The sequence below is a fragment of the Castanea sativa genome, chromosome 12 (assembly GCF_040712315.1).
Source record: "Castanea sativa cultivar Marrone di Chiusa Pesio chromosome 12, ASM4071231v1".
Lineage (NCBI taxonomy): Eukaryota > Viridiplantae > Streptophyta > Magnoliopsida > Fagales > Fagaceae > Castanea > Castanea sativa.
Window position 1 is genome coordinate 211,248 of NC_134024.1, and position 13,849 is coordinate 225,096.

The 13,849-nt window shown below is 32.4% G+C and overlaps 1 protein-coding gene across 1 annotated transcript; it reads right to left on the bottom strand.

The window, feature by feature from the left end:
* Window positions 1-1,172: 1,172 nt before the first annotated feature.
* LOC142619407 (TMV resistance protein N-like) lies at window positions 1,173-12,602 on the bottom strand. Its single transcript, XM_075792497.1, has 7 exons — window positions 12,112-12,602; window positions 10,162-11,269; window positions 9,022-9,309; window positions 8,106-8,837; window positions 7,472-8,030; window positions 1,788-2,131; window positions 1,173-1,706 (listed from the first exon to the last, which is right to left on the bottom strand). Exons 1-7 carry the CDS (start codon window positions 12,600-12,602, stop codon window positions 1,173-1,175), a joined length of 4,056 nt encoding a protein of 1,351 aa, XP_075648612.1.
* Window positions 12,603-13,849: the final 1,247 nt, after the last annotated feature.

A 13,849-nucleotide genomic window follows, 5' to 3' on the forward strand; every position in this document is an offset into this window, starting at 1 on the left:
CCTCCACAGGATTTACAATTGGCCAAAAAAAGGGGTCAACAAATCTTTGAATAGTGTATTAAAGTTAAGCTTGATAATGTTTGTCTTATTATGCTCCGATTTGTCTTATTATACTCTGATTTTAGCCCATTAGGCTCAAATCCAGTTCACTTTACTTATTGTGTACTCCTATTGCTTGTACAACACTCTCTCATGCCTTAATATAGACCCCTATTGTACCATTACAGATACACATAAATACAAAGATTATTCTTGTCTTCATTCTTTAGGAATACGTTTTCCTGACAAAGAATCATTTTCAGATTAAATGATTTGTTCTCTTCTGTTTGGTTGTGATCCTAAAATGGGCCTAAAAATATTTTTTGCTATTTAGTTAAAATAGTTAATATTTCATGTATTCTGTATAATAATATAAACGATAACTCTCATTTCCAATAAATATCATTAAAAAAATCCACCTTTAAAAAAAAACACACATTTACTAGTTCAACGTAAAAAAATAATAAATCATATGCTTCCAATAAACAAAGAATTCGAACTTGGTTTCAAAACATGCAACAAATGTATTCATGGTTTGGTCCAAGTGGTACAAGATAAACAATCTACCAGTAGATATCAAAGATTAGAGGAAAAGACGAAAGAATCAAACAAGAAAGAAGAAGCTGCATCAGAGTTTAGAAGTTGAAGTTGCTACATAAACGGCTGTAGTTTAAGAAACTCTTATAGTTGCTGCTAGCCTGCTACATGTCGTAAAACTTAACAAGTGAAAGTCTGATGTAATCATGTGCCAGTCACGTGGTGTTAAATGTACAGGTAGTATAGCAGTGATTGGTTAGCTTTTAAGTTAGTCAGTTAGTCAGTTTTTACTGTAGCTAATTTCCCGCTTAGTTTGAGATTTTTTATTTTGTTGATAATCTTGTATAAATACAGAGTTGTAATCATATGGTTAATTAATTCAGAAATACAGATATTTTTACAAATCTCTTTCCTCTCAATTTCTGTTAGCAGAGTAAAAGAACCCCCAAAAAAAAAAAAGTTGAAGTAATAGTTCAACATGCTTCAATATCCAAAATAGCCAATATCAATTATCAATGTTCAACCATAGTACATATACATCATTCCTAATAATATGTATTAGTTCAGATCCTTGTACAAATTTAAACTATTACAATCTAGTTTCCATCTCCACCATTTTTGTTAAAAAAGCTCTCTAACCACAATGTTCGAAGTCTAGTGTTTTTGACCATGAATGCCCTTCCTAACCTTTCATTAATTACCAAATAGTCAAAAGCTGATGCAAGCATAAGTTTGTCAAACCTTTCTATTTTCATAACTTCTTCGTAAAGCTCATTCACATCCAGTTGATATTTTTTGAGTTTTTTTACCGCTAACTTAATCTTTCCAAGTCGTTTGGAAAACTTATCATTATTATCATCTTGGTTGACTTTAGCACAACTCCTTTTTCTATGAGACCTTGCTTGCGAGAAAGCTGCATTTGAAGAACCAACTTGCTTCCCTTTTGATGCCTTCTCAAAATCAATAGTGTCCAAATCATGGGACTCCAAGTCACCAATCCTTTTTTCTGAAACCATATCACCAGAAGACTTAGCAGAACTCCATGTTACAATGCCTTTACCAAAAAGCAAAGCCATCTCATCATACATTTCAATTTTTTTATTCAAATACTGGTCATGATCAGGATGTGCCTGTTAAAAAAAACATAAGTAGTTAGGAAGAGATCAATCACTAATATAACACCTACATAATAATGAAAATAAGCTTCATACCGTTACTTCTTCATCATACACTTTTTTTTCACAAGTAATCATTTTCAAATCATCATCCCATCCAAAGCAATTTTTTCTGTCACGAAGTTGTGTGATGATACTCCAAATGCTTTTGATAGTTTGAAGACAATTTTCCACATGATCAGGTTGACATTCAACCCCAAATTTCTCACTAATTGCTTGGGCTGCTCTAGCAAATGATCCAGGCATAAATGTATTGGATGGCTTATTTCCTTCTGTAGCCTCATTAGCAAGTATCTCAAGTAAAAAACGTTGCATTTGATTTGACCGCCTAAATTGCTCACTTATACTTTCCTTATCCTCATCCTTTATTTTGCCTATTGCTACAGTTACAAGAACAAGAAGAGTAATCAAAATTGAGCACACAAACACAAAAAATGACACGTAAAAACTCTATTTCATGTCCACTAAAAAATTTTATTATCAAAATGAAAGTTCAAATGTGCTTTATGCAATCAATCATGAAAAATCAAGACATAACAGTCTTTAATCATGGAAGTGATAGAAAGTCAAATTACATAGCCAACTCTAAGAAAATTTATTCATTCTCCATAGCATTCTAATCTCCGCACATGTTGGCATATCTCAGTGTTTAATTATCCATTTTCTATTTTCTTCCTAAACTTCACTTTGTGATTATTGGACTATAATTTGGAAATTTCAATTTATATATCAGAGTTTACATATTCCATAATTGAGCATATGGGGTCGACCCTCATTATGTGATTTTAAATGACAACATACTAGGACTACATCTACTTGTGTTTCAAATAACCAATATGGATCTGCATCCAATACACAAACTTTTCGTCAAAACCTCTGTCAGTGGTGATTGCCAAGGAAAAATGACATAGTCTAAATATCTCTATTTCATTTTCAAAAGGATCATGACTAAACTCTTTCAAATGGTATTTATCACAATGACAAAGGAAGAGAATTCCTTTTTTATTTCTATAATTTTACAGTAAATAGAACAGCATTACTCGTAAATACTGATTATTTACAATTATTTAAACAATCACTTTTATATGGATTTTTCTCCACAACTCATAGAGAGTTGTGGAAAATTTTGGGGCGTGGTATCCTAAAGCTTTCTCAATTGTAAACAAAGTAAGATAGTGCTGTAAATGAGAAAACACTATAATAATTAAAGAGTTGACGTGAACTTCAATGGAGGCCTCAATTCCAGCTTAAACAATCATTCCCTAAATTATTAACAAGGCAGCCAACAATTAATTTAAATTCTTCAAATGCCCCATTGAATTTAGCCCAATTTAACAAGATCAAGCTAAACCATCTCCCCAATTCCCAAACAACTTCTTGATAACTACCAATTTACAAACTTTAGCCCAATTTAACAAAATCAAGCTAAACCATCTCCAAGATTCCCAAACAAATTCTTAATAACTACCAATTTGCAAAATAAGGTGCCTTACATCCCCAACTCATTCAAACCGCCCAAGATATCAAGAAGTTCAAATAAGTTTTATGGTTTTTATAGCTATTCCCAAAACTGTTCTACAAGTTTTAGCAAAAATCCCAAATTTAGTGTATATAATCCAACTTCAATAAATCCAATGAACACAAAACTTAAAATTAATGGGCCTGATATCAAATTACATATTTTCACCATTAAATATGGTCCTCAAAACAGATTTTATAATCCTCAAAGACTTCCTTTTCAAAATCACAAATTCTCAACACAACCAGCACTTTTTTTTAAATACTATCATTAATATCAGACTTTAGCCCTTAATATCCACCTTTAATAATTGAAAACCAATGTTGCATTGTTACTAAGATTTATCAAAGACCCCATGATGTAGGACAACCTAGGCTTCTCACCTAGATTAATCCCATTGTTGACCTTAGGCTTCAACACCTACGGTTATTTGGATTCACCACCAAACGTAATGCACACTTTGCAGGAATAATCACTGAATGATATATAATAATAGTCTGAATACAAAAGAAATCATTAGAAGCTTTATATATAGCTTCCAAGAATCACAATGATAAAGATAAACTCTCCTAATCTGATAATCCTAAACAATTTCAAATACTAATCTAATGCTAATGATAAACAACTAATCCTAACCGAACTCAAATACTAATCCAAGCTAAACAAATAACTACATTACAATCTGAAATTATCCACTGAAAATATATAATGAAATATTAAAATAACTTCTGGTTATGCTTTTGCATCACCCCAATTTGAGAAAACCTTTTGAAACAAATGAAACTCTATTATTGATTTTATAGACCAGCCTTAATTCTTTGTAATCAAAGTCTCAAACTTCCAAATATAGTTACTATTTTGATGGTAGAATTCAAGGGAAACTCTATTTCAGAAAAAGATATTCAAGGGAAACTAACATCATACCATGAACATAATTACCAAACACTAAACATATGGAGATTATTCGGCTAGTTAGAAAACTTCAAAATCAAGTGGGTCTTGTTTTGGTAAGCTAATGGTTTTTGGTTTATTTAGAAAAAATTAATAAAAAGATGTTCCATTGTTAAGTAAAGAAAGGTTTGTTATTCAGAATACTTAACAAAAATATATTTATCATCAGAAAAATTCATATTTTTATTAATGGTTGTTGAGATTTGATTTTATTAATAACTTTTTTATTGTCAGATTATCACCAGAAAAAAAAAAAAAAAAAACTTATTAATAACTACCATAATAATTAAATTTTATATTAAAAATAAAAAAATAAAACAGGGAAATATATCATATTTTTCTTATGAAAAAAAGATTAAAATATTATTTTAGTCCCTAAACTTTAAAAAGCTCTTTTTCATCCTTAAACTTTGTACAAAGCTTTTTCAATAGTTTAGAGACAAAAATGGGGATAGAAAGAGAACTTTTTTCAATAATTTAAGGATGAAAAAATATATATTTTAAAGTTGAAGGACATAAATAAAACATTTTCAACAGTTTAGAGATGAAAAAACAAACTTTTCAACAGTTTAGGGATGAAAAAAGAACTTCTTAAAATTTAGAAATGAAAAACAAACTTTTGGTTAAGTTTAGGGGTCAAAATAGTATTTTACCAAAAAAAGAAAAAAAAAGAAAAAGAGAAACTTAGTAAAAATTTTAGATATGTTTTTAAAGATTTTGATGGTTGTTACTCATTTCTAAAAACTAAAATAAACACAAGATATGTTTAAAATATACCTAAATATTAATTAATTAATGTCTTCCCATAGTGCCACGTCCTAATTTTTCAAGAATTCTCATGTCATGTTTGTGTCTATGCTTCTTTGGTGATAACATGGTGGGGAGTGAAGGCGGCATTGGCTATGTGTGTGTGTGGACATGATTCTTGTGTTTTAAATGACGTCTCTAAATTAGGAGGATTTAAAATTATTAAAAATAATTAGTATTACCCATAATGCTTTTCTATTTATTGTAAATTTGTAAGTAAATATTATCTTGGTGCTCTGGTTATAGAAATAAAAAAAAAAGGAATTATCTTCCTTTATCATAGTGGTAATACCATTTAAAAGAGTTTAGTCCTGATCCTCAGGAAAATGAAATAGAAATATTTTGTCTATGTCACATTGCAAACTACCACTATGTATGGACATGATTCTTGTGTTTTAAATGATGTCTCTAGGAGAGCATCAGCATCAGCTGTTGCAAAGCTATGCCATTTTAACACATCGAAATGCCTACTTTATTATTTTAGCACATCATTTTATAATACGCCCTACATCAAGTGTTCTATTTTTCATTCAACACATTAAAAGAATATATACAATACATTAAAATAACATTTAAAAAAAAACCTCCTGCAATTTATTAAAAAAAAAAAACCAACAGTACCTACCACCCCACAAACCACCACCACCTACAGCCCAGCACCACCCACACCTCACCCCACCAGATCAGAACCCACCACCGCCACAACCACAACCCACCACAATCACAAACTCACCACTAGCAACCACCGGCCAAAATCAACCAACCATGAACCACCACCGACCACCTCAACCACAACCACCAAAGTCAACCCATAACCACCACAATCCACCAAAACCAAATCAACCCAAACGGCAAAAAAAAAAAAAAAAAAAAAAAAAAAAGAAGCTACAAAAAAGAGGGAAGAGAGAGCGACGGTGGCTTCAGCAACGGTGATGGCTCTAGCCTGGGTTCAGATTGTTGGTTGTGCTACAAAGCATCAAATTTTTCAAACCATGGCTGAGATTGGCTTCAATAAGAAAATCTCTAATAAGGCTAGGTTTCGTCAGAGAGGGAGGAAGAAAGGGCAAGCAGGGAGAGGGAGAGCAGGGACGAGAGAGAGAGAGAGGGAGAGAGAGCTGGGCAGAGAAAACGAGAAAGAGGGAAGAGAGAGAAGAAAGAATAAATCAGAGAAAAGAAAGGGAGGCCCACCAGGTGAATAAAAGAATAATAAAAATTATATCATTTGTGAACAGTAGGCTTTCAAATATGAGATTGTACAGTTCACCTATGCCATATATTTTAGCATTTAGAACATCTCATGTGAGATGTTTGTTGGTGTGCCAAACGCCAAATATTTGACATTTGACACACCTGATGTTAGTGCTCTTAGGGGGATTTAGTCTAAAACTCACTATAGCAAGTTGTGACAAATGGTGTGGTCCTAGAATAACTGGTTTATAGTTTGGTTAGAAGTATCTCTAGTTTGAGTTGGACTTTGATACTTTGACCTTATTTTGGTTAGGCTCTAGTTAAGCTCGTTTGAGAAATTCAAGGGAAATTCTTGACTTGGGTGCAGTAGCAAGGTAAATAAATACTTAATGAGATTTTTTATGAGATTTTTAGAAAAAAGAATATAATCTTTTATTTTATGCAAGCATATTTTTGGGTTAACACATTTGGAACATTGTTCATGAAGCTATTCTTTTCCTAAAATTAAAGTACCGTGTGTATCATCAACCTTGTTATTTGATTTTTTTAAGGAAACTGCATTACACTAAAAGTTGCATATGGTGAAATACATGATTTGTTAGCTTGGAACATATGAGCATCTTTGATTTATTCCTTTGCCAATGGGTTTTAGAGAGAAGTTATCTTCAATTTGTTTTGGCCCATGAGTTTGCTTGGAATCAAGCAAAAAAATGAAAGAGAAAAGATTGGATTGTGCTTGCCTACAAAAAAACCAACAATACACACAAATCCACACAATCTCCTCACTTAATTCCCTAACATTCTTGTCAAGACTTGTGTTACCCATGAGTGTTCTTAGTCTAAGCTTTTACTAGTTATTAGGCTTCATGTAACTAATGATGACGTAAACCAAAAAATAAATTTCTTTAGACTACTAGTGTTTAACTAATGTGACAGAATCTAAGTTTAATTTACAAGAATTCAAAAGTAGAGGGTGATCTGGATTGCGTGCGATAGACAATTTTACCAGGTTGCCTCTAATAGTATTTGTCAACCTGAGGAAAATGTTAGCTACATTTACACAAAATCCTATTATGACTAGTCACAGTTTAGATTCCTTGTATCTGTTTATAAATACCAGATATACCTGGTACATGCCTACGCAACACCTATACATTCCAAATTTACAACCAAAAAAAAAAAATCTAGACAATATAGAAAATTAAGTAAAATAAAATAAGACTTGTACAAGAAGGATGTGTGAGATATTCATTACCTCTTTCAATACCCTCAGAAGTATTGACGGGGCTACTGCTGCATTGTGCAATTGTTAGGTTGAAGTCTTCCACGTCTTGCTCATATATCAAACGAACTGCAGATTTAATCACCTCCACTCTTGGGCTATTGGTGTCAAATACAACCTTAATCTGATTGCATTGATAATTCCGACCTGTACTTAGCCAATCATCACGAGACAAGTACAATAGAAAAAGGTGACCCACACTATACTCAAAGGATGTCTCCCCAATTAAAACTTCAAAAATATAGTGAGGGCCATGAGGCATATCACCAAGAGCTATCACATGACCTTTAAGACTATATCTTTCAGTCGAATAGCAACAACAATTTATTCTGAAAAAAGCGCACAAAGCAAATCCCATCCACCTGCTATTACACCAATTAAGTGGCAGCTCTATGCTTATTGAATTCCCAAACCTTTGATGGGTTAACCATGGTGGAACTTCAAACCCAGGAATAATTATGTGGAATGCAGCTCCAGATCTATCTTTTCTTTTGTTAGAAGTTTTATATCCAGTTTTTGGATACATGAGTCCCTGTACCAGGAAAATAAAAAAATATATATATTAAAAAAATAACAATCTGAGAGAGATAGAGAGAGGACAGATTACCTGTAGGTAACGTTTCAGTATTGCAAATGCGAGACCATCACTGCCCTCATAATACTCAAGTAACTTTAAGCAATTAAAAAATGCAACAGATGGTTGCAACAAATTGCCCACACTGAGCAGTGCTGGTGATGGTTCTAGGGAAGAACAACCTTTAGCATTTATATATCTCAAATTTGATGGAAACTCTGGCAATGAGTTAAGTAGAATGCAGTTGCCCAAATTTAGAGCTTCCAATTTCTGAAGTTGACTGATGCTTGAGGGTAGGGCAAAGACAAGCTTGTTTGTAGATAGTGACAAAGATTTTAATGAGTGAACGCAGAAAAAACTATCAAGCTTTGACTTAAAAATTTGCTTCTCACATCCACGACATATCAAGAAACTAATGGAAGAGGGAACTTCTCTAATAGCAGTTCCAGTCAAATCAAGTTCCTTCAAACATTTAATTTTCCCCAAGTTCTCTGGCAGGCAGGCAAGTTTTGAGCATCCCAAAAGAATGAGTTTTTCAAGATGTCTTAAACCATCCATGTTGCTAGGAAGATTGATAAGAGATCGGCAAAATTCCAAATTTAAAAATTTAAGCCTACTGAGTTGTCCAATAGATGGGCCAATGTCAACCAAATTTATGCAACCTCTAAGACATAGTGTCTCAAGTCTGGGAACCCCTGTGAAGTCAGGTGTCCTAATAAGGTTTTTGGATAGTTGAAGATCAATGAGTTTTAACCTGTTTAAATACTGTTCAACCAAAAAAAAGATAATTAGCTTCCACTAATCTATTTTAATAACATATATATCATTTTAAGTTTAAAACAATTCTATTAATGAAAAAATAAAGCTCAAATGCAAAGTGAGTGTATTGAAATTACTCCTAAAGAAAAGATAAATAATATATAATAGAAAGACAAAAGAACAAAATTACCTTTACATCTTTCCACAAATATTCAATTTTGCTAAACCACATTTTAAGTACAACAAGCTCTTTTGGTTGAAAATTGGATGGCAAACAATTTGCAGAATACCCATGCCATTCAAGAAATCTTAAGTCATTAGAAAGATGATTGACGCCATTTAGGATGCGCACATTATCGATTATAAGCAATCTGAGATTACACATCTTTGAAAAAGCTTCAGGACAGGCTTCAAGGTTCCTGCAGGCTTCATCCCCTCCAAATGAGTCTAGGACTATGGCTTCAATTGCTTTTGTTGCCTAAGAATCAAAAACAAAGATCAGTGAATTGCACAACAAAAGATAAAAATACTAGAATTATTCAGTTTTTTCGAGTGTCAGAGAAGACACTAATATTTATACTTAAGTTTTCCCCCAAATATAACCTCCTCTTAACCATTGGTAGAACCAAGAAGGTTGAGGGTGAGAAATTGCCCCATTTACAACTTCAAAATTAACAATAGCAAATAGAAAAAATACTATAATCAAGAAACCTAATATTAACTATTAGATCATAACAGAACATCATTTGTTAAAGTTTTCTCTATAAAATCCTGTTTAATTTTTATATTAAGAGTGTTATTTTCTTTTGAGAATCATACATTCCAAATAGAAAGGATGCAATTCTAATTTTCGAAAGATGTTTTTAAAGTTGCAATAAAAACAAATTAAATAATTATTGGAAAAAAAAACAGATGATGATAAACATGAGGCCAATAAAGGAAGTTTGAAAAATAAAGTTTTTTTTCTAGGTAAGTGCTCATGCACTTAAGGGCTCAAAAGATGAATGATTGCTTGACTAAATCAAGAAAGAAGAAATCAAACTTATAACAATTTTTTTCAAAATGTAAGAAATAAATATATATATATATATATATATATATATGAATCCAAATTTATAAAGAAAATAATGTGACAATAACATTATGTTTTCAAAATATAAGAGATAGACAGCAATATTAGCATGAGATTTTGTATTCTAAATTTTATGAATTAAGTACTAAGGTAACTTTTTTATTTTTCTTAAAGAATTAATTTCTTAGTGAAATTGTGTTTGTGTATCTATTCAATCTTTACCCTAAAATAAAATGCTGGTTTTGACACTGTTCTTACCGTTTTTTTCATCAATACATGAGACAAATCCTTACGAAGCCACAACCTACTACGCTCCCCAGGCTCTTTAAGTGATTCTTGACGGACAATTTCCCAACCCATCTCTTGTAGTAGATCATGCATCAACAATTTGTTGTTTTCTATGGTTAGGAGCGATTTCTCCACGAGAACTCTTATTCCGATTTTTGCTTGAAAACCACAATTCTCTAATATCTCTGTAACTTGATCTTCCAACTTCCCTCTAAAGAAACACGCGATATCTAAGAATATCATCTTCCACATTTCCTCCTTTAAACCATCATAACTTACTTTAAGTGTATCAAATATTTGTCTTTGAGGGTTATTTTTCAATTTTTTCAAAGCACTTTGCCACTCGTCCATTGTTTTTCCAAACAAAAAGGATCCCAAAGTTACTAGAGCTAATGGAAGGCCATTAGCATAGTCTACAACATCCTTGGAGAGCTGGTCACGATCTTCACTAGGTTTCCCATTTTCGAAGGCTTTCAAGCAAAAAAGTTCTAGAGCATCATGACCATTCAATGTTTTAGGCTTATATATATTATGCACTCCATGTAGGGTCAACAAATGTTCATTTCTAGTTGTTATGATGATCCAACTTCCCAATCCAAACCAGCATGGATCTCCAGCCAATTTTTTTAATTGGTCCAATTGATTGACATTATCTAGAACAAGTAGAACTCTTTTATGACGTAGTCTATTCTTGATCATGTCAGCTCCATCACAATCATCCCATATATCTATATTGCTTTTCCCCAAAATTTGTGCAAGAAGCTGCTTTTGTAATTGAACCAAACCATTTGGTCCATTTTTTTCTAAAACTTCCTTAATATTAGCAATAAAGCTAGAACCGTCAAAATTGTTACATTTTGTTTTATAAATCACTCTAGCAAGAGTTGTCTTTCCAAGCCCCCCCATACCACAAATCCCTATCATGCAAACTCTATTCCCGAGACCTAAATACGGAGTGATCAATTCCTCCATAGGAGAATCTATTCCTACCAAGTCTTTGGTAATGACCGAGAACTCTGGATTTGATTTCTGCAGTATATTATCCACAATAGATTGGATAGCTTCTGACTCATATTCCCTGTGGAGAAGATTGAACAATAATTACATAGTTGTCTCAATGAGTCATAAAAATTGCAGGGGGGAAGGGGGTATGAAGAAAAATATTATGTAATAGTACTCCCTTGGTCAAACAAATATGAATTCATTGCCTCATGCGACTGATAGAACTATCCATATAAGTATTGTATTATCATATCAGTTGTACATGTGACATGTCAAAAGGATGATGGGATAGAGAGCTATAGTTTTTGTTATATATACATGTACTAAGTCCATCAATTATAGAACCTTGTTATGAAAACCATTGAAATGCATAGCATGAACTTAATCCAATCTATAACATGGCAGAAGGTTATAGATTGTCTTAAATTCTTAAGTGGCCATGCTAGAATAATTGCTGGATATGCTTGTTCATAAAATGAAGTAAGAAAATCAAGAACTACCTATCTTGGAGCTAACACCAAGCGATTCCTCCTGTAATTAGCTAATGTTTGTGGGAGGATGGATTACACACACTTAGGAGAATAGTTAGGTGCTCAAAGAACACATGACACCCATGTTAGCTGCTATGTAAATAACTCAATAATCAATTGCCTCTTCACCGTATAACTAATTTCCATATTAAAATGTATGATGCATCAACCATTTTCATAGGTGGACTTTAACAAGAGAAGTTTGTAGATAAACTTATCTTACTTTTGGGTAGACCAAAGCAAGTGAAAAGATTAAAGAAAATGATAAACAATGTCAGCAGATTTATATTTCACAGAAAGAGATCTTCTTGAATCAAGTAGGACATAAAAGAAGAATGCCATTTGAATGTCAACATAAAGTTAAAAATAAATTTCTCATGGAAATTACCCGTCCTGTAAATGCCAACCGGAGAGATTGCCCACTTCTTTCAAAACAGCTTTCCAGTTTTCCACCTTCGGTATTTTATTTGCTTCGTGTTTAGCAAAGGCTTGTTGAAAAGTTCCCCTCTGATTCCGTACATCAGATGGGTCTACATGGTAAAAAACCGGCAGAACTATCAGTCCCATTAGTTCCCTGCAATTGACAATCTTTGCAAGTTCATCCAAACACCATGTCGATGATGCATAGTTTCTTGATAGAATGATGACAGCGAATCTTGATTGTTCTATTGATTTCAAGAGTTCTTGGGAAATGAATTGTCCTCTCTCAAGTTCTTCATTGTCCCTAAAGGTGAAAATTCCCTTTCGTACCAAAGCAGCATATAGATGGTCTGTAAAACCACAGCGGGTGTCCTCCCCTCTAAAACTAAGGAAAACATCATATTTCCACCGAAGCGTTGAAGAAGGTGATGATGACGATGAGGCTCCTTGAGTGTTCATGGAAACTAGTGAATCTTGAACAACAATATTGATAAAATCAGTACATTCAATCAAAACAGAAAGAAAATAATTAAAAGGAAAATAAGTTAGAATACTCACAGATTAAAATTGCAGCAGCGATTGTAAAGAGGAAGTAACGCGGAACCTAAACCTGTAGAAAAGGGAGAGGAAAGTGTGTGATTCATGTACCCTGTTTTCAGTCAAGTCAACTACTCTTGTTGTTATTCATCCAAAAATCACAGATTTATTAGTAAAAGGAGAGGGAAATGTGTGACTCAACTTTTTTTACAATATAATAAACATAACTTTAGAGCTGCGTGCCAGGAAATCTCTCTTTGTTGGTAGAGACTGAGAAAAATAAATTGCGGTAATCAATCAAAGATTATCACATGAGGTCTAAATCTTCTGTCTTACTTTTTTTTGCTTTACTTTATACTTCATCAATAAAAATTTGTCACATGTTCACCTAATTAATTAAATATTATCATTATTAACTTATTAATACTACCATTATTAATTAATAGTAGTATTTAATTAATTAGGTAAACACGTGGCAAATTTTTATTAGTGGAGTATAAGGTAGAGCAGGAAAAGTAGGATAGAAGATTTGGACTCCTCATGTAGTGCTAAGTTCTCGTCCTATTATTTACCGCACTTGGACAAAAGTCAAGGGCAAAGTAAAGGTATTTAGGGTAGAATCCTTTTATTTTGCTTATAAGTGGAAGTATGGTAGATAAAGATAAATGTTAGTTGAAATAGTACAGCATGACTTATGAATAATATTAAAAAGTGTAATGAGACAAAATAAGTTCGCAAAAATTAAACTAGCCAAACATACACTTAAACTGGACAAGTGATCAAAGTGCATTGGTATGAGTTTTTTTTAGGCTACATTACCTATTTGGTCATAGCTTTTAGGTTGTGTTACATGCAATTAGGGTGGTAAATAAACCAAGTTGTCTATGAATAGTTCGAGTTTAGTTTGAGAAAAAACTTATTTATCTTTATTTGCTTAGTAAACAAGTCAAATTCAAGCCCAATTTTAGGTTTAATATTAAACAAATCAAAATCAAACATAATAATGTATTCATGAATAAGATCATGAACTTTATAGCTCAAATAACTACATATAATAATATGTGTTTATCCATATACTTGTCTAAAAATATATTTATATAGATTTATATTCAAGTTATATGAGTTTGTAAATTAATTCATACGATATAAAATTATTATTTATAGTTTAT

Excerpts from the sequence above, each read along its gene's own strand:
- LOC142619407 (XM_075792497.1), bottom strand. The coding sequence starts at position 12,602 with ATGAACACTCAAGGAGCCTCATCGTCATCATCACCTTCTTCAACGCTT. Across the intron at positions 11,270-12,111 it reads GGTTGGCATTTACAGGACGG|GGAATATGAGTCAGAAGCTA; the intron begins GTAATTTCCATG and ends TCTTCTCCACAG. Across the intron at positions 8,031-8,105 it reads TACTGAAACGTTACCTACAG|GGACTCATGTATCCAAAAAC; the intron begins GTAATCTGTCCT and ends TTCCTGGTACAG.